Genomic DNA, 24424 nt, shown 5'->3' with positions numbered 1-24424 from the left:
ATAAGAATACGGCACCAAAATCCAACGACGTGCTTGTTTATGAATATTGAGCCAAAGGCTGCCGTCTTTACGCGGAATTTCCTATAACTTGAAGTCATTAAACAAAAAGAAGCCTTAAACTTAAATGTAAAAAAAAAATTAAACAAACTTTACGACTCAGCAAAGTGAGAAAAATTTAATAATAAGTAAACATTTTTTCAGTAATTTAATTATTAAATTAGAAAGACAACGCCAGGAGCAGTTATGTTAAGTACTGAGTTCGATTCCGTCGTGATTTGTACTCTACTAATTCATTCCGGCGACCGTTAATTAATCTACTTAGTCCCATTTTGCAATTCTGATATTTAGTTTTCCCTAATTATCTCTGTTTGTATTATCCCTGTACAGTAGAGCAGTAGCGCTTTAAATCAGCGCTGGCATACAACTGGCATAATGTAAACGCTAACAAGCGTCAGTGAGTCAAAACAAACAAAGCTAGGCCAGCGCTACTGTCCTACTGAAGTGGCATAATGTAAACCTGGCATAAAGTTTCTAATACTAACGAAAGAAAGGTAAGCCAAACCCAACCAAGTATGTATTTACGGTATATTCATATTGAGCGCAGGACAGAATCCTAGTACTTTGTTGTCCATCAGACGAAACTCGTATTGACTGGTTAGATGGTCTTAAATTACTAAGAATTATTTAATTTATAGGTTTTCTTATATTTTGTGATAGCAAATGTTTTTCTTATTTACTACTTTCTTAGTTTCAATTCGGAATTTTGACAAGTGATAACAACTTTATTAACAACTACCTATATATAGGAGACATTGCATTTTGTACAGATTACGAGAAGGTATGCTATTAAGTCATTATATTGTGTTAAAAAGGAAGGAAGGAAGGTTAAAAAGAAAGGATAAAAAAGCGCATTGAAATGTTTCTTATTACCGCACTCACAGTCTTTCAAATCACAGTTATTCATAATAAATCTGCAATAAGTAAATGTTTGAATGACATGTTTAGTGTTTAAACAAGCTGTGTGCTTCTTCAAATGTACAAAAGAAAGAAATAGTCGGTACCGAGGGGAGCTAGAGATTTAGGATGTCCACTTCACACGGTGACAAACCTCCATAATAGCTCTACAATTAGAATAGGCTACAGACTGTCTAGAAAAAATCACAATCCAATTCATTACTAATGTAAGCTTTCGAAACGTCTTTTTGTTACGTTATGTATATTTTGAACTTTTATAATTTTTCCATTAATAATAAGACAAATATTTCAATAAGGAAGTAACTTCTATCTCAACTTAATGTTCCCGTTCATAAGATTAAATTGTCTAACAAATATCATGAATTTATTGTTTATTGATCTATCACAATTTATTGTACACTAAAATTAGATAAATAGTAGATTAGACGGTAGACTGTTTGATAACATTTCATATAAAAACTTTGAAAATCCTAGAAATAATATACTCAGTCGCAGTAACTACAAGAGAAAATTGTAAGTAAAACAAAATATTAAGTGTACATTTTCTTAATTGTTTTATATTTATGAATTTAAACCAAATAATTTGCTTTGCTCAACTTTCTTAAAGATTGCAAAATGAAATTCTTCGTTGCCTTCGCCCTCCTCGTTGCCGCGGCTTCGGCCAGCATCCTACCGCCGGCTGTCATCGCCAGCACCAACCCCGAGGTGCAGGAGATCCTGGCCTCCATCCAGAGCCCGAGCACAGACCCCGCCACCGCCGCCGCCCTCGAACAGTTGCTCCTCGAAGTTCTCGGCATCGCAAAGCCCGAACCAATCCAGGTTGGACCCGCTATCGTTGATGAGTACGAGCCCATCCACGTCGGCCCCGCTATCGTTGACGAATTCGAGCCTATCCACGTTGGACCCGCTATCGTTCCCTTCCCCATTCCCGATGGTGGTGCTGTGACTGAGGTGGAAGCCACCCCCGTGATGCCCGCTCCCTCTGCCAGTGCTCCTCTGGTCCAGATCATCCTGAACGTCAACGCTGCCGCCAACGTTCCCGGCTCTCCTGTCGTCGTGGAGACCAACCCCGCTGCACCCACCCCCGTTCAAGTCGTCGAGGAGGCTGAGGTCCCAGAACCCGTCATCGTAGTTGACCAGCCTGTCGTCGCTGAGCCCGTCATTGTTGCCCCAGTCCTCCCCTCTCCCGTTGTAGTTTTGCCCGACATCCTTAACTAAATCCAGAGCTGCTTCCTGTGAATAACTACTTTTTATTAGAATTTGCCATCAATAAGCCATCAATGCAATAAAGACATAACTAAAATTTTTATTTTTTATTTTTGTACCACCCTAAAATTGACCTATGTAAATGTAAGTGCTTAATTACATTTTATGGATTTAAATTCTAACAACCACAAATAGTTTGTATTTACAAATAATTATTTAATAATATAAATAATAATATTTTTTCAGATATCTCATTCTTTAAATTAAATGTAAAGAATTGTGCAAAGTAAGAAATTCAAAAAATAATAAAAAAGATATTTTTCATTACCCTTACTAGCGTACTAATAATAATAGTACTTGTGATGTAATGGTTCTATGTAATATAACTATAAAATAGCGCAATTAAGGTTACAGAGAATCAAAGATTTGATTTTAAATTGATAACGAATTGAGTAAATAAAATCATTTCTTTGTGAATTTCCTGTATAAAGTAGCCTGAATAAACCCTCTAAAAGTATTTTAAGATAAAAATATTTTAATTGCTTATACATATTTACACAAAATGTAATCTATATATTACTAATAACTAATATTATAAATGGGAACGTTTGAACGAACGAAAACTATGTGGGAACGATGGATAAATGACTGGATGAATGGATGGATGGATGTTTGTTTGAAGGTATCTTTGGAACGACTCAACGGATCTTGATGAAATTATGCACAGATGTAGAACATAGTGTAGAAGAACACATAGGCTACTTATTAAGTTTTTTTTTACATCTGCGCAGACGGAGTCGCGGGCGACAGCTAGTTATAAACAAATTTAATAAATTAACAAAAAAAAATAATGTCGAGATTATTGACGTGAAAGTTTCTTTCCTTGAATAAGGAAATGAATTTACAAATGCAAATAATATCAGGAAGGGTGATGATATCAGCCTTTTTTAATCGTCTCGTATTAAAAGGTGTTCTATGTTTTGGATAATGTCTATACATAAATAAATTAAGACCAAATGACAATTTAAATCACCGAATCGCAAGATGTTTCGGCACCAAACAGATTAAACATACACAATTTTAACTTTGGAGCTAACTCCAAAGTTAAAATTGTGTAAAATCCACCCTAAGGTGGATTTCTTGAAACAATTTTTATGTGTCCTTCATTGCTTTAACACTGTCTGCATCAGTTATCTACAATATGATGCAGATTTCTTAATTTTTTTCATAGTATAGCGAAGCAACCGCTGCTCATTGACGTCCGTATTAGCAGATGCGTTGCCTACCTTTAATAAGACCCTTAGCCAGAGGCGGGAACGCACAAAAAGAGAATATTTTCTTTTTCTAGACGTCCCCTCCTCTGCCAAATCCAATTCAACCAGTACTAGTCACCTAATCACCACTAACTTGGGTAGGCTCTGATCATGGAAGGGACCATGGGGACATATATGAGCTGACAACGAAGATAAGTAAATAAAATTAAATAAAAATTATTAGTTAGTCGTTGCATCAGTAACAGTAAAAAACAATATTTATAAAAACATCTTTATTGTGTGAAGAAGAACTAATATTCACATTATTGACAAATTGTTATACATAATCAAATGAGCAATGTATAATGTACTCATTGCTTAGTTAAGAATGTCGGGCAGAACAACAGCGGGAGAGGGGACAATGGGGGCGACAAGCACTGGCTCGGGGACGATGGGGGCCACGATAGCTGGGTCGGCGACGAGGATAGGCTCGGCGACGACTGGGGGAACGATGACGGGCTCAACGATGATGGGCTTGTCGGCAATGATGACGGAGTCGGGGGCATCAGCCTCCTCAACAACTTGCACAGGTGTGGGCGCGGGTGGGATGGTCTCCACGACGACGGGGGAACCGGGCACGTTAGTAGGGACGTTGATATTCAAGATAATTTGGACAAGTGGGGAACTAGCAGAAGGAGCGGGGATCACGGGGGCGACCTCCTGCTCATCAACAATGGCGGGTCCAACGTCGATGGGCTCGAATTCGTCAACGATAGCGGGGCCGACGTGGATGGGCTCGTACTCATCAACGATAGCGGGTCCAACCTGGATTGGTTCGGGCTTTGCGATGCCGAGAACTTCGAGGAGCAACTGTTCAAGGGCGGCGGCGGTGGCGGGGTCTGTGCTCGGGCTCTGGATGGAGGCCAGGATCTCCTGCACCTCGGGGTTGGTGCTGGCGATGACGGCCGGCGGCAGGATGCTGGCCGAAGCCGCGGCGAAGAGGGCGAATACGATGAAGAATTTCATTTTTAAATTCTGAAAGGAGAACAATACAAATATTTATATTGAATTTATTGATTGTATGATTTAAGAGAAGGTATTAATGTTATAACTTACAGTTATTGGCTTATTGTTGCTGCAACTAATAGTGATGCTTCTTAAAATTTCCGAGTTTTTATATAAAAAGTTATCTTTGAATATGTGCTATAAAAGAGATATCTTAATTCATAATTCAATAAAATGCATATAAATCAATAAAATCAAATAATATGATAATATTTTTCATATGAACTGCAACTGCATGCATCATTGTAACTTTTCTATCGACAAGTAACGAATCTAAACACCAGTTACATGTTTTTGTGATAAAGGAATGTAAGGGGCATTTAATTGTTCGAATTTTCTCTGTGATGAGCTGAACGATTACTGCGATTATGTTTGCGATAAGCTGTCCTAAGTCGGAGAATACCATGGCCTTCATTAAAAGTACGCATAAGTTTTTAAATTCCAGTAAATTACACATACATTCTTTTAATCTGTATTCCATTAGATTTCTCAGTACTAATAAGATATTTTAAGCATATCAATTTATATGAAACTGTAAGAAAAATTTAAGAAGGGCGGTATCACAAAAGCCCTTGTATTTCTCTCGTAGTTGACGGTAGGTCGAGTTACCTATGGATATTGTGATTTCTCAATCTTATTCCAGATTCCCTAGCCAATTGTGCCTAGGTTAGTATCGACTTTTTTATCATCTTCCTAGCCTTATCTCACTCACGTAGAGTCGGCGCACAAGGTTTTATGAACCTTAATGTTTTGGTTTAATTTCTACAGCCTATCACCTTTTTTTAAAGTCAGGAAATGCATTTACGCACCACTACGGCTGTGCAATGGCGTAGGGAGTGTGGGGCTCGCCGGCCACAGAAGGCCGGAATACCCACTAAAACCTGACTGCCCTCTGACGCATTATGGCGGGGCCACGGTAACGCGTGAGCTTACTTCCGTCTGCGTTATTGCCCTAAGGGGGCCGCCTCCTCACGTGTGGTTTGTGAGGGGAAGGGCGGCAACATATTGCCACCTTCTCCTCCCCACTCTCCTGCGCCGGAGCGGAGGCGCCAGGGGGTCTCCCTCACGCTCCCGCTCCTTCTGCGAAATAACAGATTCGCAGAAGGAGGAGACCACATTCCATGACCTCTCACTTCCCACGGCCTATCGCCTGCCTCACACCAAACCAACCATACACACTTCCAACAACGCTATGGTTGTGTGTACGCCCAAAACTAAACGTTTTTAACAGTTTTGTTTAACTTGCCCAATTTGTTTGTTTGGTTGGGTGAAACCTACTAGATGATATTAAACCCACTGTTAACCACTAGCGGAATTTAGATTAATTTCCCGATGCTTTGAACAAAATAGTAGATGTCTCTGCTATCATTGTGTTTATTGAATTTCTTCTAACGCAAGTTAACGACTGATAAATATTTAGTTGTTTATGGCGCACAACTGAAATTGTAAATCAATTTAATTATCTAAGATTATATGTTTATCTTAAACTTCCGTTAAGCCCAAAGCAATACTAAAGTAATAAAAGTGATATCACCTTTGAATTACATATCAAAAATGCCGGCTTCAAAATACGTTTTAGTGTTTTTTTATAAATTTACAATGATGACCTCATAAATACTTTTTAATTATTAAACACAAAAATGTCACCGAAAATTTGCCTTTTCTTATTAGAAGGAAAAACAGAATAACCACAAGAGATTAAAATTTTACATGACTGTTTCATGATCTAAATTGCAACAATATATTTTATTACTTTAATAGGTATCTCATTGGCAATAACAGTAATCAAAATCGTTAAATACATAATGATAAGTTTTTAAGTATAGTAAATTTTTATGGCACACGCAATAAATATATAACATTAATATCATTTTATCTTTATAACAAAGAAAATACAACATCCAAGGTTTTAATAAAATAATCGTCAAAGGTTCAAGGTTTTGCACATTTCGTTACATGAAAGAGAAGAAAGATATATATGTACAAGTAACTAGACAGAGAGCTAACTACAGCTAAACATTATAATTATTAATTACTAAGTCACTGTAAGAACATTGCAATCCCATGATTTTTGTCCCTGTAATATCGGCTTTATCATAAAAGTAATAAGTAAATGTTTAGGTATTATATGTTTTTATTTCGTGCAAATGAATAATAGCTTCAGTTGTTTTAAACTATACATTATCCAATTATTATACGTAGTGCAGATTACATTACTTCCGACTTAAATAATTTCATGTTAATTCTTACAAGGGATTAGATAAAGTGGGATTACTTTTCTAGCAATCCCAATCGCGATAAACATTAGTATATATAGGAATGCAATAATCGATTCTACATAATTGTACAAGAAAGCAAATATTAAAAGGTTAGTTAAACTTGCTATTCAAACAATCAAACGAAATATAACATCGGAAAGATATTAATTATCTTGTTGATGTTTTATTTCAGGCAATCACATCCCTCAAATATTATCGAATTTACTTAAAGATCACAATATTTTCTTAATACGTTCTCTGCCAACGCGGTCAGTGCTGACCGTCAGTGTAGTTTCCCTTTAGGCTGATTAAAAATCATAAATCTGTTCAAAAAATTTTAATTTATTTTTTGCTTATATCTATTTATCTTTTCCTCAAATGTTATTTGGTTGTAACTAAAATCAATTTGAGCCATTATTAATGGTAATAATTTACGTCAGGCAGCATTGACCGACGCGGCCTATAGGTTGCAAAAAGCGGTTTTCCGTTACGGGGGGCCGCGCGGGTCGCGGTGTCGGGTAGCTTAATGGCTATTTGTTATGTGCTTTAATATTGTTATGTACCAAAATCTTAAAGAAAGTTTCAGTGTTTATAAAGTTACATGTTTAGAAAATGATCATTTGTGTTATTTTTTTAATAAATTTTTATGTACGGTGATTGTTGATTTTTTTTGTAAGTTCAATTTTTTTTTTCAAAAACCAACTTGATATGAAGAAGCTATAGGGCCACGCGGGTCAATTAATATGAGATTTAGTTTGACAGCGCTGCTCAACGGCCTGTAACAACGAATTGAAAACCCTCGTAAAACGCGGTCATCACTGACTGACGTGGCTTGAACTGAAAGTCTATATGTCAACCATCACTGACCGACACGGCCTGAACAGGAAATAACTTTATTTTGCTCGGCAGAGAACGTGTTAAAAATAAATATACGCCTTAATACCAAGAACAAGCAAAAATTATGGTTTCCGTTCAAGTGCTTAAATCTGTTTCCTTTACAGCAAATATGAAATTCTTAGTAGTCGCCTTCGCCACCCTCGCCCTGGCCGTTGCCAGCCCGACACAGCGCGCCCTGGTACAACCGGCCCCCGGCGGCCCCGCACCCATCATTGACCTAGACAACTTCGAGCCCATCGCCATCGGACCCGCTGTCATCGACAACTTCGAACCCATCGCAATCGGACCCGCTATCGTCAAGCCTCCCACTCCCTCAGCCTCATCTCCTCTGGTACAAATCATCTTGAATGTAAACTCCAATGTTGCCGGGTCTCCGGTTGTCATCGAGGGTGCACCTGTACCTACACCAGTTCAAGTAGTCGAAGAGGCTGATACTCCCGAGGGTGTCATCGTCGCCGAGCCCGTGATCGTCCCTGAGCCCGTGCTCGTGGTCGACCAGCCCGCTGCTCCCGAGGCCATCAACGTCGCCGAGCCCATATTCGTGCCTCCCGTCGTCAGTCTTCCCGACACCCTGAACTAAATCTCAAAATCTCAACATAATCGATAGCTGATACAAACGATGCTGTGATCATACTAATAAAATATAATTCTATTTGACCTCCGTTACAATTTTCGGTAGGGTTTATCGAATAAAGGTCTAGTATTATTATAAGATTATTTTTTATTATTTGAAGTATACGTATACTTATAGAAATTTAATACTTTCTTTTATTTCACCATATTTTTCAATTCTTACTATTAGCTTGCTCAAGGACTATATTCTAATATATATAAATCTCGTGTCACAATGTTTGTCCTCAATGGACTCCTAAACCACTTAACCGATATAAAATTCGCACACCATGTGCAGTTCGATCCAACTTGAGAGATAGGATAGTTCAAATCAAATTATAATTTATTAAAAAATCATAGTCAAATTATAGTCGCAATTTTAATTTATTGCTAACTAGCTTTTGCCCGCGACTCCGTCCGCGCGAAATAAAAAATAGAAAACGGGGTAAAAAATTATCCTATGTCCGTTTCCTGGTTTTAAGCTACCTGCCCACCAATTTTCAGTCAAATCGATTCAGCCGTTCTTGAGTTATAAATAGTGTAACTAACACGACTTTCTTTTATATATATAGACTAGCTTTTACCCGCGACTCCGTCCGCGCGGAATAAAAAAAGAAAAAGAAAACGGGGTAAAAATTATCCTATGTCCTATTCCTGGTTCTAAACTACCTGCCCACCAATTTTCAGTCAAATTGATTCAGCCGTTCTTGAGTTATAAATGGTGTAACTAACACGACTTTCTTTTATATATATAGATTATTTGTTTGTTATTATTTGACAGTCACAATTATCTGTTAACTCCAAATGATTCTAACAATTGTCGATACCTTTCGACTGGGTTGAGTAAGTAATCAATAGATGGCGCTGCTATGGTAAATCTACGAACGTGTCATATAAGCTTATTAACTGCGCGCGGACGGAGTCGCGGGCGACAGCTAGTTTGTCTATATATTTATATGCATTCTAGAAGTTGCCCGCGGCTTCGTCAGCGTGAAATTAAAAATCTAGTAATAAATATAGTAGCTTATGTCAACCGGGAATGATGTAGCTTCTCAACATTGAAAAAATGTTTCAAATCGGTTCAGTATTTGCGGAGCCTATTCAAATCAAACAAACAATGAAATCTTTCATCTTTCTTTATAATATTAGTATAGACTATAGATATAATACCTTGTACAAATCTTGTAAGCTAAAATAGACCCATTACCTATTGTCTGATTTATCTGAAACTAGCTTTTACCCGCGACTCCGTCCGCGCGGAATAAAAAATAGAAAACGGGGTAAAAATTATCCTATGTCCGTTTCCGGGTTCTAAGCTACCTGCCCACCAATTTTTAGTCAAATCGATTCAGCCGTTCTTGAGTTATAAATAGTGTAACTAACACGACTTTCTTTTATATATATAGATTTTGTACATACAGACATGAAAATGCAATTTTTTAAATTCAATGACATTACAAAATGGCCGCCATTACAAAATGACGGATAACATATTGGCGTATTTTTGCACAACCCCCCCAACATGGGCATCAAATGCAAGGGCTTGATGAGCGGAGTATGGTACTATGAAAAACCCAAAATCGCCGCCGTCGTTTAATAAATAAATTTTCTACAGGCGCTAAAAACATATAAGCGTAGTGGATTGATTCTACTTTTATCACAAAATATCATTTTCAAACTGCTCAAAGACGAACTCACCGCCAAGTTTAAACTGCCATATTATTTCAATTAACTATGTATATATTCTCTAAAGTTGTAAGTAACGAATAAACTAAGTAAGTTTCTTACTAAAGACATTACTAAAGTCCTTTACTATCATTTCACTTAACTTACTATAAAAATAATTTTACTCATTTACATAATTTATTACCAAAGAAATTCATTTTTACAAAGAGATTTATATTTGAATCATTACCGTTATAATTATAACCATGACAATAGTCTCGGAAAAAATGAAGAATTATTTAAACGTTTTTATTTTTTGTTAACTCGGTTACAAATCTTACCACATAAAAATTTAACGCTAACATCCTATATAACACTTACTACAAGTTTTTAAAGTTAAAATTGATTGTCTAAAATATTTTGTTTGTTACAAAAGTCCTTTGGGCAATTAATAAATGATCCTAAAATCCAAAATGCTTGCTTAGGTATTTCCGGGTAAGACGATACAATACACCTACTTAATACATTTTATCAAAATAAAACATTGTACATGGCATGTAATTTTTGCGAGGATTAACCGTCATAAATTACATCGTAATCGTCGATAATTCTGATACCCATACTTACGATAAATGCATCATAAAATATGATAATTTCAGGGTTCTATTGTCTTATATAGAACGTTCAGGATTAATCTATCTATATATATATAAAAGAAAGTCGTGTTAGTTGGACTATTTATAACTCAAGAACGGCTGAATCGATTTGACTGAAAATTGGTGGACAGGTAGCTTAGAACGAGGAAACGGAACTAGGATAATAATTTTTACCCAGTTTTCTATTTTTTATTCCGCGCGGACGGAGTCGCGGGTAAAAGCTAGTATATTATAAATTAGAAAGTTTAGATGGATGGATGATTTTTTGTTTGAAGTTACATCCAGAACGACTCAACGGCTCTTGTTGAAATTGACACAGATGTAGAATATAGTCTGGGAGAACATAGGCTACTTATTAAGTTTTTTTTAATTCCGCGCGGACAGAGTCGCGGGCGATAGCTACTATACATATCTATATATCTAGCATTTTGTATTTGAATGTACTTACTTTAGTAAGTACCTATTTAGTTTATTCGCTCACTATACGTCCCCACTGATGGACTTGGAGCTTGCCAGCTTAAGTTTGGGGTGTCTATGCCATAATCAACCACGCTATCCAAGTGCAGATTGGTTGACTTTACACATATCGTTGAATTTCTTCTAAGATATATGCAGGTTGCATCACGATGTTTTGCTTCATCGTAAGAACGTTGAATAAATGTATATTTGTAAATCAAAAATCGAAAAATACGTTAAGTACATGGCGGGATTCGAACCCAGGACCTGCAGAGTACAGGTCAAATGCTTAACCCCTGAGCCACCGAAGAACTCTAGGAACGCATAGTTAAATGAAATAATATCGGAGTTTAAACTTGGTGATTTGAAAGTGATATCTTATTATTATTATAAAATTATAAATGCGAATGTTTGGATGGATGGATGTTTGTTAGAAGGTATCTGCAGAACGGCACAAAGGATCTCGATGAAATTTGACATAGATGAAGAACATAAACTGGAAGAATACATACGCTACTAATTACGTTTTTATTTTCTTTCGCGCGAACGGAGTCACGACTAGTTATACTAATATATGTTTTAGCGCCTGTAGAAAATTTATTGCTAATATTCACAATCGAAAAATATTCCAACATATATTCAAATGAGGCTTAATTTAATCTGAATATTGTAATTACCGTATCACCTAACTTTTGAGAGATTTTACCACATTTTACAGTTAAAATTGTTATATATCAGATAAAAATACACGAAGACATTGAATTCAAGCAAATAAATAAACCTAAAGGTATGTAATATTTTGCCTGCAGTATTTAACAAACTTCCTTCACCTTTATCATAATATCCTACTCAATATGAATGACTGAAATAAGATCTGCATACATATTTAATATCGTAATCACTTCATCTTGAGGTTATTTGTTACTTTTAATCGTCTACATTAGGCGTCTCAAAGTCACAGAAAGGGCAATGGATAGGGCAATAATGCTCGGAATCTCTCTGCGTGATCGCATCAGAAATGATGTGATCCGCAGCAGAACCAAAGTAACCCTCATTGCCCGAAGAATTGTAAACCTTAAGTGGCCATATTGCCCGCAGAACGTACAGCCGATGGGGCCGCAAAGTACTAGAATGGTGGCCACGTACAGGTCGACGAAGCGTGGGCAGGCCTCCCGCAAGATGGACCGATGAAGGTTGCGGGAGTATCCTGGATGCGGGTTGCACAGGACCGATCATCGTGGCGATCTTTGGGGGAGGCCTATGCCCAGCAGTGGGCGTTACGAGGCTGAATGGAATCGTCTACTACTAATCAGTTAACCTATTCCACTATTTAGTTGCGTATTCGTTCGTCCTTTTTTTAGTGACTTCACAGAGGATTTATACTATTACGTACTTAACATAAAAACTTATTGTAGGTAGACATCTTTATTACCTAACCATTTATAATGAAAGTTAATAATCTTGTAATTTAAATAAATAGATGCTATTGTTATTCAATATTTTTTTTTTTTTCAAAGTGGAACAATAGTAATAAATTACCTTAAGCAAACAACATCTAAAAAGATGTCATTTGTATTTTTTCACGTTTTTTTTCCATTACATTATATTAATTGCGTGTTTTAACAACTTTAATTGATTGACTGTTTTTACCGATAGCAAGAAATTAAAAAAATAAAAATAAAACTTGAGAGGTGTCAAGGGACACCCGAATGGAACGAAGTTCCTTTCGATTAATTAGTGAAGGAACCAATTTTTATTCTATGAATAAAAAATTTAAGTCTTCACAAGAAGTACATTTTATTTCTATGAATTTTCGTTATATATTGTCACGTCGTTGCCATGGTGATATAGCAAAAAGTGTCGTGACAACTTTTCGTAAGAATTTTTTCCGTCTAGCCCCCTTTCACAACGCGCGATAAGGAACTTCGTTCCAAAAATGTAAATAACTAAAACTAATGTCTAAATTAGCTTTTGGGCCTCAATTTTTTTTTAATTTTTGATGAAACTTAAACGGCAATAATTCTACTTTATATAATAATACCTACTTTTAGTAATAAGTAAAATGACCTTCGTATTACAGTTTTCCAATTTAGGTACCGTACCAGTATTTTATCATTATCCAGATAATTCAGACATAGAATATATTAAATATATCATCCTATAACTTTGTAAAATTGTTATAAAAAATACCTTCCATTCGCTGTTGCCACGCAAGTATCGGGTGAATTCTAATGTCGTTAGATGATACAAATTTTTATTATCTGCGAAACATGAATGGCTATTTGATATTTTATCTCGAATGTAAAATGGACTTTGCAATCTTTGCCTTGGCACGTAGAGATGAGGTTATCTATGAGGAAGAATACGTGCTAATAAAGAAGCTAGTAATAGACGGATACATCATTTAAATTTATTCAAATATCGAATACAGAATACTGAAAAGAATTTTTAATCTTGATTACCTCAATCTCCTTCATACAACCAGAAAACAACATTGTAATTGTACCTTGACTTATCTCATTATTTCAAAAATTATAGTGTAAAAAAAACCCTCTACACCTTTTTGGTGATCATTTCCGAAATTATTCCATAATTTTGTAAAAAAAAAAAAAAATATTACCGTCATGTCACGGTTAAGAAGTGGTAATCCAACCCTAGATATGCTTTTCCCGCAACCAGCTAAGGTCAATTACTAGTGAAATCTCCCAATCGATATAAATTAAACTCCAAAACGGTTGGTATTGTTGGTATTTATCGACAATATTGTTCATCAATTTAATTAGGTTATTCCAATCAGAAATTTCAAACGTTAACCAATTTATCAGGATTATCGCTTAATATTTAATAGTTAGTTTGTTCTTTAGAACAATTTAAGAGCTAGCAAATATCAGACAATAAAGAATTGTAAACCTTAAGTGGCGATGGGCCGGCCATATTGCCCGCAGAACGGACGGCCGATGGGGCCGCAAAGTGCTGGAATGGCGGCCACGTACAGGTCGACGCAGCGTGGGCAGGCCTCCCGCAAGATGGACCGATGATCTGGTCAAGGTTGCGGGAGTATCCTGGATGCGGGTTGCACAGGACCGATCATCGTGGCGATCTTTGGGGGAGGCCTATGCCCAGCAGTGGGCGCTACGAGGCTGAATGGATGGATGGATGGAAATATCAGACATTCGCAACATGTATTTTAGTAGTGTAGTACACAATATTATGAGAAACAATATTTTTCACTTCTAAAACTATTCTTAGTGTATAGTATATAGCAGCATTGACATCAAATAGACACGTGTAGCGACTATTATTACCAAATGCTTTAACAAATGATCTTCTTCATTACACTGTAGTTTACAAATTACAGTTATAATGTAACTAATGGTTCAAGATTAAAGAGCGATTGATCGTTCATGTATATGTTGAGTTTGAGTTTGTTTATTAAATTTTTATAAACTACTTTTTTACACCGTTTTTCTTTAAATAAAATTAGGTAAATCAAACTGTATATTTTTTGGGACAAAGTAGATTGTTTTTCGTGGGAGGGGAGAGGGGGAATCTTCAAAAGGCAGAGTTATGTGAGATTTGAATCTCTAAAACAACGTCGGTGGTCATCCTCAAGTGCCGGGATCTCCAAAAGAACACACCGGAACTAGGGTTAAAGTAGCCTATGCCTTCTTCCGGGCTACATTTTATTTTTGTGCCCTATTTCATGGAAATTCGTTCAGTCGTGCCTGGTAACAAACATCCATCCAAACTGGCATATACAGTAGAAGCGAGAGTCGAAGGGACCGCGATATATTTTTCACTTATAGAGATCGTCCGTCGGTACCGGATAATAACTATCGCTTATAGAGGTTTCTCGCTCATCCAAGTTCGACTGTATAATGGATAAAATGTTATGTATGTTTGCAAATGTATGTACATATTTAAAACATAAACCAATAATCGATATCGGTACGATCAGAGCTCGGCTTATCTGTAACTTTATTCAGAGCAACCCATCACCATGACAAAAGTGAGTGCGTGAATACTTAATCAAGTTACTTGTATGTATGACGGAAACGAATAAATTACCAACCGTAAGAACAACTTGTGTAATAATGTTGAGATTTTGATTAAAAAAAATTATAAGTTACCGCGGTAACTACCACCTTAACAAGATGTCAAAATCGTGCCCACTAATTTTAAGTTTGTTCACACTTCTCGTGAAAATTTTAGGCATCATGAACATTCAAAAAACTAAATAAGAACTTAAATTTTCATTAAGTTTCTCTACCCCATCAAATATTACCCTCCCGTCAATCGGGAAAAAATAACCATCTCACACAGTTTCACAGGTTTATCAAGCAAGTTAGAGAATAAAATTATATCATTTGTACGAAGTTTCGGCATTGGTTAACCACGGTATGATATTTTCAATTCTTATCTTGATCTAAACATCGCCTGATGACTCTTGAAGATAAGCATTATCTCTGGTTTTTCATAAGAAATCTAACAAACGTTTCTCTTACTCATCTACTACTTCCGTTCAAGTCTTTCATTTTCATAGTGTATTTACAAAAAAATCGTTTTTAAAAAAGGAACGCGACCCGAACGCTCGTTGTTTGCGCGAGTCGTTAAAATCCAAGTAAAATTATCTCTTTTGTTAATTTTTATTGGACTTTTGATTCTGGTAATTTTCCTTAATGAGATAAAATGTGTCAATCGAGCCCTTCTGCAATAAAGATACATTATTGATGGTGAAGATACCATATTAAGATATAACTTTATTCATCATCGTTACATTACCTGTATACTTCAACTAGCCTTAAAATAATTAACAATTTCCAATGCCTAAGGTATACAAGGGCGTCGCCAGCCGATGATCTAGGCTAGATCTAGGGGGACGGGTAGGAAAAACATCTTTTTTTACTTCAAAGATATTGCCTATTAGCTGGGGAATAAAAAAACTGTCAGTTTTTAGTTATCTTAGTATTTCCAATTAATTTACATACCTATTTGATATATTTATATTATTTATAAATACTACAACATTTTTACATTGTATTGAGTACACCTCGTAACTTCATTTAAGACATAAATTGTGTGTTATTTCATGTTGATACCTTCAGGGCTTAATTTGGCTCTTGTGACAATTTCACCACAAGGTTAAAACTTAAAGAGGAAAAATAACCACAGGTGGGCACAGTTAATCGAAAAATTAACTTCGTTAATCGTTAATTCGTTAATTAAAAAATTAACTTCGTTAATCGTTAAAGCGTTAAATTCTTGAAAATTTAACGCAAGTTAAAGTTAATCGTTAACAGTTAACCATACCAAAATTATACATACTAATTTCACACTTATTGTTTGCGACACTTGTTTACAATAGTAATTTGACTATACATTCTATAACACATTAGTATTAGAGACAAGTATGAATGCATTATAGTATATTTCATTACGAGTGCGGAAAGCCTGTCATTGCAAAGAGTTCCGACAAATGTCTACCCGAGCCGAGGCGCAGCCGATGGTGAGGGTTGACAGTGGGAACAAGTTGTAATGACGGTTCCGCACGTGTACTAAACAACTATTTAAATTACAACAATTTAATAGAATAATAAAAACACAATAAACTCAACTAACTAAAATGTTTTAAAAATGTTTTTTTTTTGTTTTTTTACCCATTCTGCCCAAATAGCCAAGTCTTCAGTAGATTATTTTTATTGATATGAAATGAAAATAAAATTTAAAGAGATGAAATAAAAAGAAACCTAACCTAATTCATTAGATCAAATAATTAAATCTGATATTGTAAAAAATTAGGGAGCTTTTTTTAGAAATATTTGCATGAATCATAAAAACTTCAATGATTTTTTTTTGTAAAAACTTCGTGGTTGGTTTTTTCTTTTTAATAGACATTATTTTGACAGTTGGGAAAGAGAGCGCACGAGTTTGGAAAAGCTAAAGAAAAAGCACGAGTAAAAAAGTGTTGCTCAAAAAGTGGCGTATTGCAGGGACGAAGAGCGTTCGGGATGTGGGCTATTAAATACTCGTGCTTTTATATACTCGTAATGAAATATACTATTTCGAACCTGCTTTTTATTTTGTCCTGTTGTTCACGTCTTTCCCGGACGCTCTGATGCATCACACTTGCACGCGAACTTCACATTTATCAATTATCAAATCGTTCGTTCACCATTCGAGTCGCCGACAGTCGCCCAACATAGTTAAACTTACGAGCGTGGCGTGGCGCGTAATTTAAACAAAATGACAGCATGTCTCCAAGTTTCTAATTTAACGATTAACGGACTTTTATTAACGGAAGTTGAGTTTAACGGAAGTTAACAAAAGCGTTAACACTTTTTGAAGTTAACTTAAAAGTTAATCCGTTAAGCAAAATGTTAACTTCGTTAATTAACGATTAACGGATTAACGAGTTAATGCCCAGCTCTGAAAATAACATTATGAATTTTCTACAAAATTAGTAGTATTTTGTGGCTAAACAACAAAATGTTCGACAGTCCTTAGAAATAGATTTTTTTAAATTTCAAAATGTTATAATAATGTAAACAAGCTGCATAAATAATAGCGTCTCGTTCCAAAAGTCAAATTCCCTTTCTAAACCTTGTAAATCCTGATAAACATTAGTTAAAATTTGTTCTTGCACTTAAGTTGGAAAAGTCTTCTTAAGTGTAGTCAATATTTTTGTTACCTGGTCGGACATTAAATGCATATGTTATTAACCATAATTTCGGTGTTTTCTATTACCTAACTTTTACTACACTTTTAATTAAAGTGCGTGTTATTTCGTCCATAATGGAAAAGATATATTTTAAAGTCAAAGAAACACACATTGTTTCACATTTACATCTTCACTTATTTAATTAATCTTGAAAACAAAAAATAGTATAAATTAACGCAATAAATGACCTGAAAAAAAAAAATGGTTGATTGCATTAAATATTTTATGGTTACGTAACTATGTAAGATTATCGTTCGTTTTCATGGCCAAAGGATATGGGTTACCGGTAGGGATGTTAAAATTGAATGGAAAAATCGATTATTTGAAAATCAATTTTTAAATTCCTAACCAAAAATCGATTAGTCGATTTATCGATTTTTATAGAAAAAATAATCGTTTTTTTAATAATCGATTATTTTTTTCGCATCCCTAGTTACCGGTCTATCAAGGCATAGTAGTTACGCTCTCTTCTAGAACATTCTGCTACATTCAGAGAAGTATGGTCAATGGAAGTTCCTTTGAGTTACTATAACAAATTTTCACCAGGAGACTGCTAAAGATAATGAGAGGGATGACGATTTGTTTTAAACAGGGATTTTGGTCTCACAAACCAACGAGTCGTATTAGCTTGTAAATTTTCTCCTGTACAGATCATTCCGCGTTCGCTTGTCACATATAGGTACCTGACTCTAAAAGGATACAATTCCTCTAAAATCTGACTTTGGTGTCCAATGGTGGTGTGTAATTATTAAAATTTGAACAACATATAAAAATAATGTGAATTAATCTAGTAATAGGAATGTAAAAAGTACGTTATTATAACAATAAGACAGTTTAAAAAATCATTTACCATAATTACAAAGGGTATTTTAGTATAATTAACTAAGAAAATATGAAAAGGTCATTTGGATAAACAAAGGCGATTGCCCCATTGTATTGTATGCAATTTTTTGTTATAATTTTCTGTTTATATTATAATATGTAAATTAAAAACGATTTAATTATTTATCAAGAAAACAAAAAGCTAAACAAAAATTTAAGTACCTGTTTTACCAGCAAATGTACTACTTGTACTAGAATTACAAGTTACGTGGTATAGATAATTACTTAGAAAGCACTACATATATCCGATAAAATAATACTAGTAAAGAAGATAATGAAATAACGGACCAACGGGTTCATTTACGGATTACAATTGATCTGAATAAAAGATTTCTAGGCATTTTTATACGAATCAATGTTATTCCAAAATAGCTTGTTGAGCTCACTTAGTTAATGATTATGGGTTAAGGTGTGCCATTACTACGTCATACATTCTTGTGCCAACACATCATTTAATCCAGTCATAAGCTAACATTTAACATAGGCCAATATACCCTGATTTAATTTTTAAAGACGCAGTGGCGTGGATTGACGAATTTAAAAGCATAATTACTTCGACCTTATAAATATAACCTTACTTTTTGTTACTCGTTTTTAATTTGACGTACATTGTGGATGCTATAAAAATATATTATGATAATGTAGAATTATTTTAGAAGCTAATTTTTATATAACAGTTTTCATAATATTTGTAAGTATAGGTACCAGTCATTACGTTGAAATTAATTACTTAGGTCTTACTCTGCCGTCCCGCCGCCATCCCGCTACACCTAAAACTGTTTTCAGTAACTCACGCGAAGTTAAGAGCCGCCAAAGTATCTGTAAATTATATTACTGCAGATTATTTTATGAGGGCACAAATGAATATATCTAAGTATGGAGTTGGATAAAGTTTATGTAGGTATTTACAAAGCAAATAATTAATTAATCAAGCGGAAACCTTGATCTCTAAAGTTCAGATTCAGTGAGTTTGACATTCACCCTCACCTTCAAAACTCACGCGCATACTCTCTTTTCCAGTGTATTTACACTTGCAAAACATTGTCAAACATGTTATGATCTCGCTACTTTTGTCATAAATCTAATGTTAAAATGATAGAACATTGAGTATCGAAACAAAATACTAGCTAAGTTTTCTACATTGTTGTAATTTGTAAAAAATATAATTAAAATAATATAAATTATTTTTATATAAGACATCATACATATCTTTTTTTATGGGATAGTATAGGGCTCTTTTCCTTCGTCCTGATAAAGATTTTTACAAATGTTGAACAAAATGAAACAAAATTTTTATCTCAAATATATATTTCATAAATTATAGTCACAATAAAAACCAATCAATATTTAAACCGAATATTATTAGTGATTTAATATTTGGTATAAATAAATAAATAGCATACCCGAAAAATTAAATATGAAACTATAATATCAAACAGTACAACATAAGTTTCATAAAAATTGCACACCTTGTGAACACAAGTGAACACATATGCTATTCAGCAAATTTCACAAGAAATCTTATTAAAACACCAACTAAATATAATATTTTAATTTAATAACATAAATAATTTGTTTGTTTTTGCAGTGTAAACTCACTGTTATACCAATAAAAGTTGAATGAAAAAATTCGATTCTAACTACCTCATTTCTTTAATAGGTTATATAATTTATCTTTAAATTACAATTTGTCGATTCATTTATTTCAATTTACTAATTAATATGCAATTAAAATTCCTTGACAATATTGAAAATTTAAATATATTTTGTAATATTACAGCGCTAGTACATTTGAATGATGGTATATCTTATTTCTAAGGCTTCTTGTGACTAAATTGATATTTGTGATGATCATTTGCTGATAACTAAATTTTGGAAGGGAATATGTTACTTATACATACAATATTCATAATATGTACTTGATATATATATTTGCATGTTATATATATATTGTTGTATATTTAGACTCCCCGAGTCCATAACCCTGCCATGTACAAACATTAATAAATACTAAATTATTTAATTAATTACATTAAATTGAGATTGAGAGAATATCCATAAACCATTCTCCACAACCATGCTTTATTGCACAATATTTCACATTCCACAACACTTCCAAATCCAAACAATAAGATTCCTACCTACATAATATAGTTACCTTAAGGTAGTGTTCACAAAGAATTTAATGAAATCATTAAACACATAAACTAAACAAAACAAACAAATATGGAATTACTAAGCTCACTATTGTAACATTATTTGGTAATGCTTCAAAGTTATAATAATTGAAATTAATTCCTACACCAAATGCTATAGTAAAATATCTAGTAAATCTTTAAAGCTTTCTTTCATATGTACGTCTCCTTTGTTCATCTATCCGGACCAGGTAGTATGTGCCTGGGAACAAGACATCTATTGACCCAGAGGGCTCATAAGGAGCAGTGTGATAATTCTTTGTTCTCACATCCATAAGGTCAGAGAACACTTGTGGGTCAACACATTGTCTCTTGTCCAACATTGCAATTGTGTTGTTCAAAGAATTTATTAAGCGCTCCAACTTTGACCCGGCACTCATATCTTTGCATATGCTTATAGAATACATAGTAGATGCAAGACCAGAGCCATATGAAAATAGAGCAAACTTCTTACCAATCAATTGATCTGGTGATTTGCTAACCAAATATGACACCAGGCCACCATACAAAGATGGAGTGTACATATTTCCCACATTCTTAGCAACATGCAATGAAGGTTTTGTTTTCTCATTGAATAATTTTTCACTGTAAATCATGAATGCCTTTTCTACATCTCTATCAAAATATGTTTCTTCTCTTTTGTGATTGTTAAACTGAGATAGTCCAGGAAATTGCTTTTCACGATCCGCGGGTGATGCATTAAGGAAATCATTAAAACACACTCTACCCAGAGACTTTTGTACCAATTTACAATAAGGAGAGTGGAATAACATACCATCCAAACTTAATAAACCTTTGAAATCAGGGTTATCCTTCCTCATTTTCTTACAGAACAGATTATAACAATTGTCTAGAGCACTTAAATAACACTTGATAGACAATTTTCCATCAACATAGGGAAATTCAGAAGCTAAATCGGGCTTATAGAAGTCATAAGCATGTGTCATATATGATGCACGGACACCACAGTCAAAAACTAAGGGGGCATCGGGACCAATCAACATTGCCACTGCTCCAGCACCACCTGTCGGTCTTGCTGGCCCTTTACCATACACTGCTATATCCCCAGCCACAACAATAGCTTTTCTACCATCCCAGGAAGAGGACTCAACCCAATTAATTGAATTAAAAAGTGCTGCAGTACCTCCATAACAAGCATTTGTGGAGTCAATACCTTCTATATCTGTGGCTCCTTCCTTGGCAAACAATGTCATCAAAAACGTCTTCACACTTTTGCTTTTATCAATAATTGTCTCAGTACCAACCTCAAGTCTTCCAATATCATGCAAATTAATGTTGTTCTTCTCAATAAGTCTATGTAGAGCAGTCATGCAGATGGAATTTATATCTTCTCTGTCAGAACAGAAGCCCATTTTACTCTGCCCGAGACCAATTGTATATTTGCCCGTGCCGACTTCGTCAAATTTTTCTAAATCCACTTGATCCACGTATTGTGAAGGAAAGTAAAGTTCCATGGCAAGAATGCCTACGTTTTGGACTTTCGTCGACATAATTTCAAAGGGATTATATTTCACGTTTATAGATATACGTTAAATTCAGGAGCACTTTACGCACCGACGTCTGCACTTTGTGCCGATCTGTACAGACTGGTGAACCCACCGTCTCGCCCGCTGCTCGTCTGCTGTCGACGTCAGAACTACACGTTAACGAAGTGTACGAGTCATACCATTGACCTACAACGGTACTATTTAACCAACTTTCTTTTACTCTTACGCAAATGACCGATAACAAATTATAATATAAATAACTAGAATTCATAAATGTAAAGCTGGCAGATGACACTGTCCTTGTTAATGAACTTGATTTTTACTTTCACTTTAATTTATAAATGTTTAAATGTTATACGAAATTATTGCAAAATAGTTTAATGGTATTGCAATTTTCTTTTCATGTCAAATTCGTTTGCTCCACTCATGTGACGTGACGTGACTCGATCAGTTTTTAGGTTATCTGCTACGTCAAAACGTCAAACAAACACGTTCTGTAACAGCCTGGAGCCTGGAATGTTGATGCGGAATAAATTTATTAACTAAAAAAAGTAAAATATGAAGGTAAATTAGACAATATGATATAATCACACATGACATTATTTAACGACGAGACTCATAAAATACATTAAATCAATAGTTCGGGCGTCATTTCTTTATCATTGAAGAAATGAACCCATGTTTATTTTGTTTTCGTCATAACTATTCTATTGTTTGTTATTCCAATATGTTAATATAACATTATATCATTAAAATTATTACTATATTACGTTACTGTTTTTTGTATCTTTTTATATTTTTACATTGGAATTCGATCAATTCATAGTAAAGTTAACAAGGTCTGTTTTGTTGGCACTTGAAATTCTCATGTCGTGCCACTTTCACTTCGTTAACGGTCATCAATGATCAAAACTCGTCCCAATTGTCACGAAAAGCTGTTACGATGAGCTAAATAAATAACTATCTCATATCTCTATCAAAACTTTTTAAATATCTGCTTATGCTAAATTTCTAATGATCAATGTGAATGAATCCTAAATTATTAAATATGAAAAAAAACTGACTTAACATCACATTAATAACACGTATCATGCAAATACTTGACTTTACACCCTGTCTTTTAGATATTTCGTGTTGTTCAAATAAACTACAACGCCATCCTCCCAACTAAATTACAACTTCTTTCCTACCTAAAAGAAATAAATAGGATAGCCAATAATAATATTATAGTCCAAACATAACAGCAGATCCCTTGGCATAGTGTGTGATTCTTGAGCCTTTTCACTTCCTAATTAAAAACAAACGTTGTCGTAAAAATAGTATAAAATTTCTTTAAATCAACCATTTGCAGTAAAACATTTCGGGCAATTAGCGATACTCCACACGCGATCCTCACGGTCTATCTATAAGTAGGCTTATCATAATTACGAAGAGCCAAACCGGGACGCAGAAGAAAAAGAGGCTCATTTTCATTTTGCTTTTCGCTTATTTTGTGTTTTTCATATTTGAAATGCAATCAAAATTATTATGAATTGAAAACGCAATTATATTGAAAAAACGGCGCAGAGGAACGATTGGTTGGGGTGTCGGTGCTGTTCAAGTTTGACCGGGACGCCTTGACTGGGATCTCAAACCGGGACTATCCCAGTCAAACCGGGACGTATGGTAAGCCTATCTATAAGTCATGGAAATAAACTTCAAGTATATAAAAAATCTTTTCTTTTACTTCCTATATCTGAAGGTAAGGTTAAAAAAAGTTCAACGATTATGACAAGATTGCTGTACTTTTTATGTAGTTTACAGTACAAGGCAAACTGACATCAATTAACAGTTTATTTATTATTAATAGTTTGTGTGAAACTAGAAAAAAGTATAATTGGTACATTTAAGATGTAATTAAAAGGAAATATGTAACTTTACTTTAGTTTGAATGACTAAACAGATGCAAACATTCAACTCAAGGTCATTGTTTTTGTTTGTACTGCACACATACAAATGTTTTGTAAAGAAAAAAAACATTAAAAAAGCCCCAATTCATTCTCGACGCAAAAAATCGATAATTACATATTAAAGTTAGC

The 24424-nt window shown here is 34.6% G+C and overlaps 4 protein-coding genes across 4 annotated transcripts; 2 read left to right on the top strand and 2 right to left on the bottom strand.

Annotated features, from left to right (window-relative positions):
* Positions 1-1416: 1416 nt before the first annotated feature.
* Positions 1417-2278, top strand: LOC123721769 (calphotin-like). Its single transcript, XM_045681417.1, has 2 exons — positions 1417-1488; positions 1583-2278. The coding sequence occupies exon 2, from the start codon at positions 1591-1593 to the stop codon at positions 2191-2193; it is 603 nt and encodes a 200-aa protein (XP_045537373.1). The 5' UTR covers positions 1417-1488; positions 1583-1590; the 3' UTR covers positions 2194-2278.
* A 1434-nt stretch (positions 2279-3712) lies between these two features.
* LOC106715813 (calphotin) lies at positions 3713-4631 on the bottom strand. Its single transcript, XM_014509169.2, has 2 exons — positions 4551-4631; positions 3713-4469 (listed from the first exon to the last, which is right to left on the bottom strand). Exon 2 carries the CDS (start codon positions 4458-4460, stop codon positions 3813-3815), a length of 648 nt encoding a protein of 215 aa, XP_014364655.2. The 5' UTR covers positions 4461-4469; positions 4551-4631; the 3' UTR covers positions 3713-3812.
* Positions 4632-6779: 2148 nt separating this feature from the next.
* On the top strand, positions 6780-8365 carry LOC106715758 (calphotin). The gene is made up of 2 exons (XM_014509107.2): positions 6780-6867; positions 7759-8365. The coding sequence occupies exon 2, from the start codon at positions 7764-7766 to the stop codon at positions 8232-8234; it is 471 nt and encodes a 156-aa protein (XP_014364593.2). The 5' UTR covers positions 6780-6867; positions 7759-7763; the 3' UTR covers positions 8235-8365.
* A 12027-nt stretch (positions 8366-20392) lies between these two features.
* On the bottom strand, positions 20393-22775 carry LOC106715763 (hydroxymethylglutaryl-CoA synthase 1). Its single transcript, XM_014509113.2, has one exon. The coding sequence runs from the start codon at positions 22347-22349 to the stop codon at positions 20979-20981; it is 1371 nt and encodes a 456-aa protein (XP_014364599.2). The 5' UTR covers positions 22350-22775; the 3' UTR covers positions 20393-20978.
* Between the last annotated feature and the right edge of the window lie 1649 nt (positions 22776-24424).

The sequence above is a fragment of the Papilio machaon genome, chromosome 16 (assembly GCF_912999745.1).
Source record: "Papilio machaon chromosome 16, ilPapMach1.1, whole genome shotgun sequence".
Taxonomy (NCBI): Eukaryota; Metazoa; Arthropoda; class Insecta; order Lepidoptera; family Papilionidae; genus Papilio; species Papilio machaon.
The sequence above is the reverse complement of the archived record's forward strand: the minus strand, read 5'-3'. Positions and strand labels throughout refer to the sequence as shown.

Excerpts from the sequence above, each read along its gene's own strand:
- LOC123721769 (XM_045681417.1), top strand. The coding sequence starts at position 1,591 with ATGAAATTCTTCGTTGCCTTCGCCCTCCTCGTTGCCGCGGCTTCGGCC.
- LOC106715813 (XM_014509169.2), bottom strand. The coding sequence starts at position 4,460 with ATGAAATTCTTCATCGTATTCGCCCTCTTCGCCGCGGCTTCGGCCAGC.
- LOC106715758 (XM_014509107.2), top strand. The coding sequence starts at position 7,764 with ATGAAATTCTTAGTAGTCGCCTTCGCCACCCTCGCCCTGGCCGTTGCC.
- LOC106715763 (XM_014509113.2), bottom strand. The coding sequence starts at position 22,349 with ATGTCGACGAAAGTCCAAAACGTAGGCATTCTTGCCATGGAACTTTAC.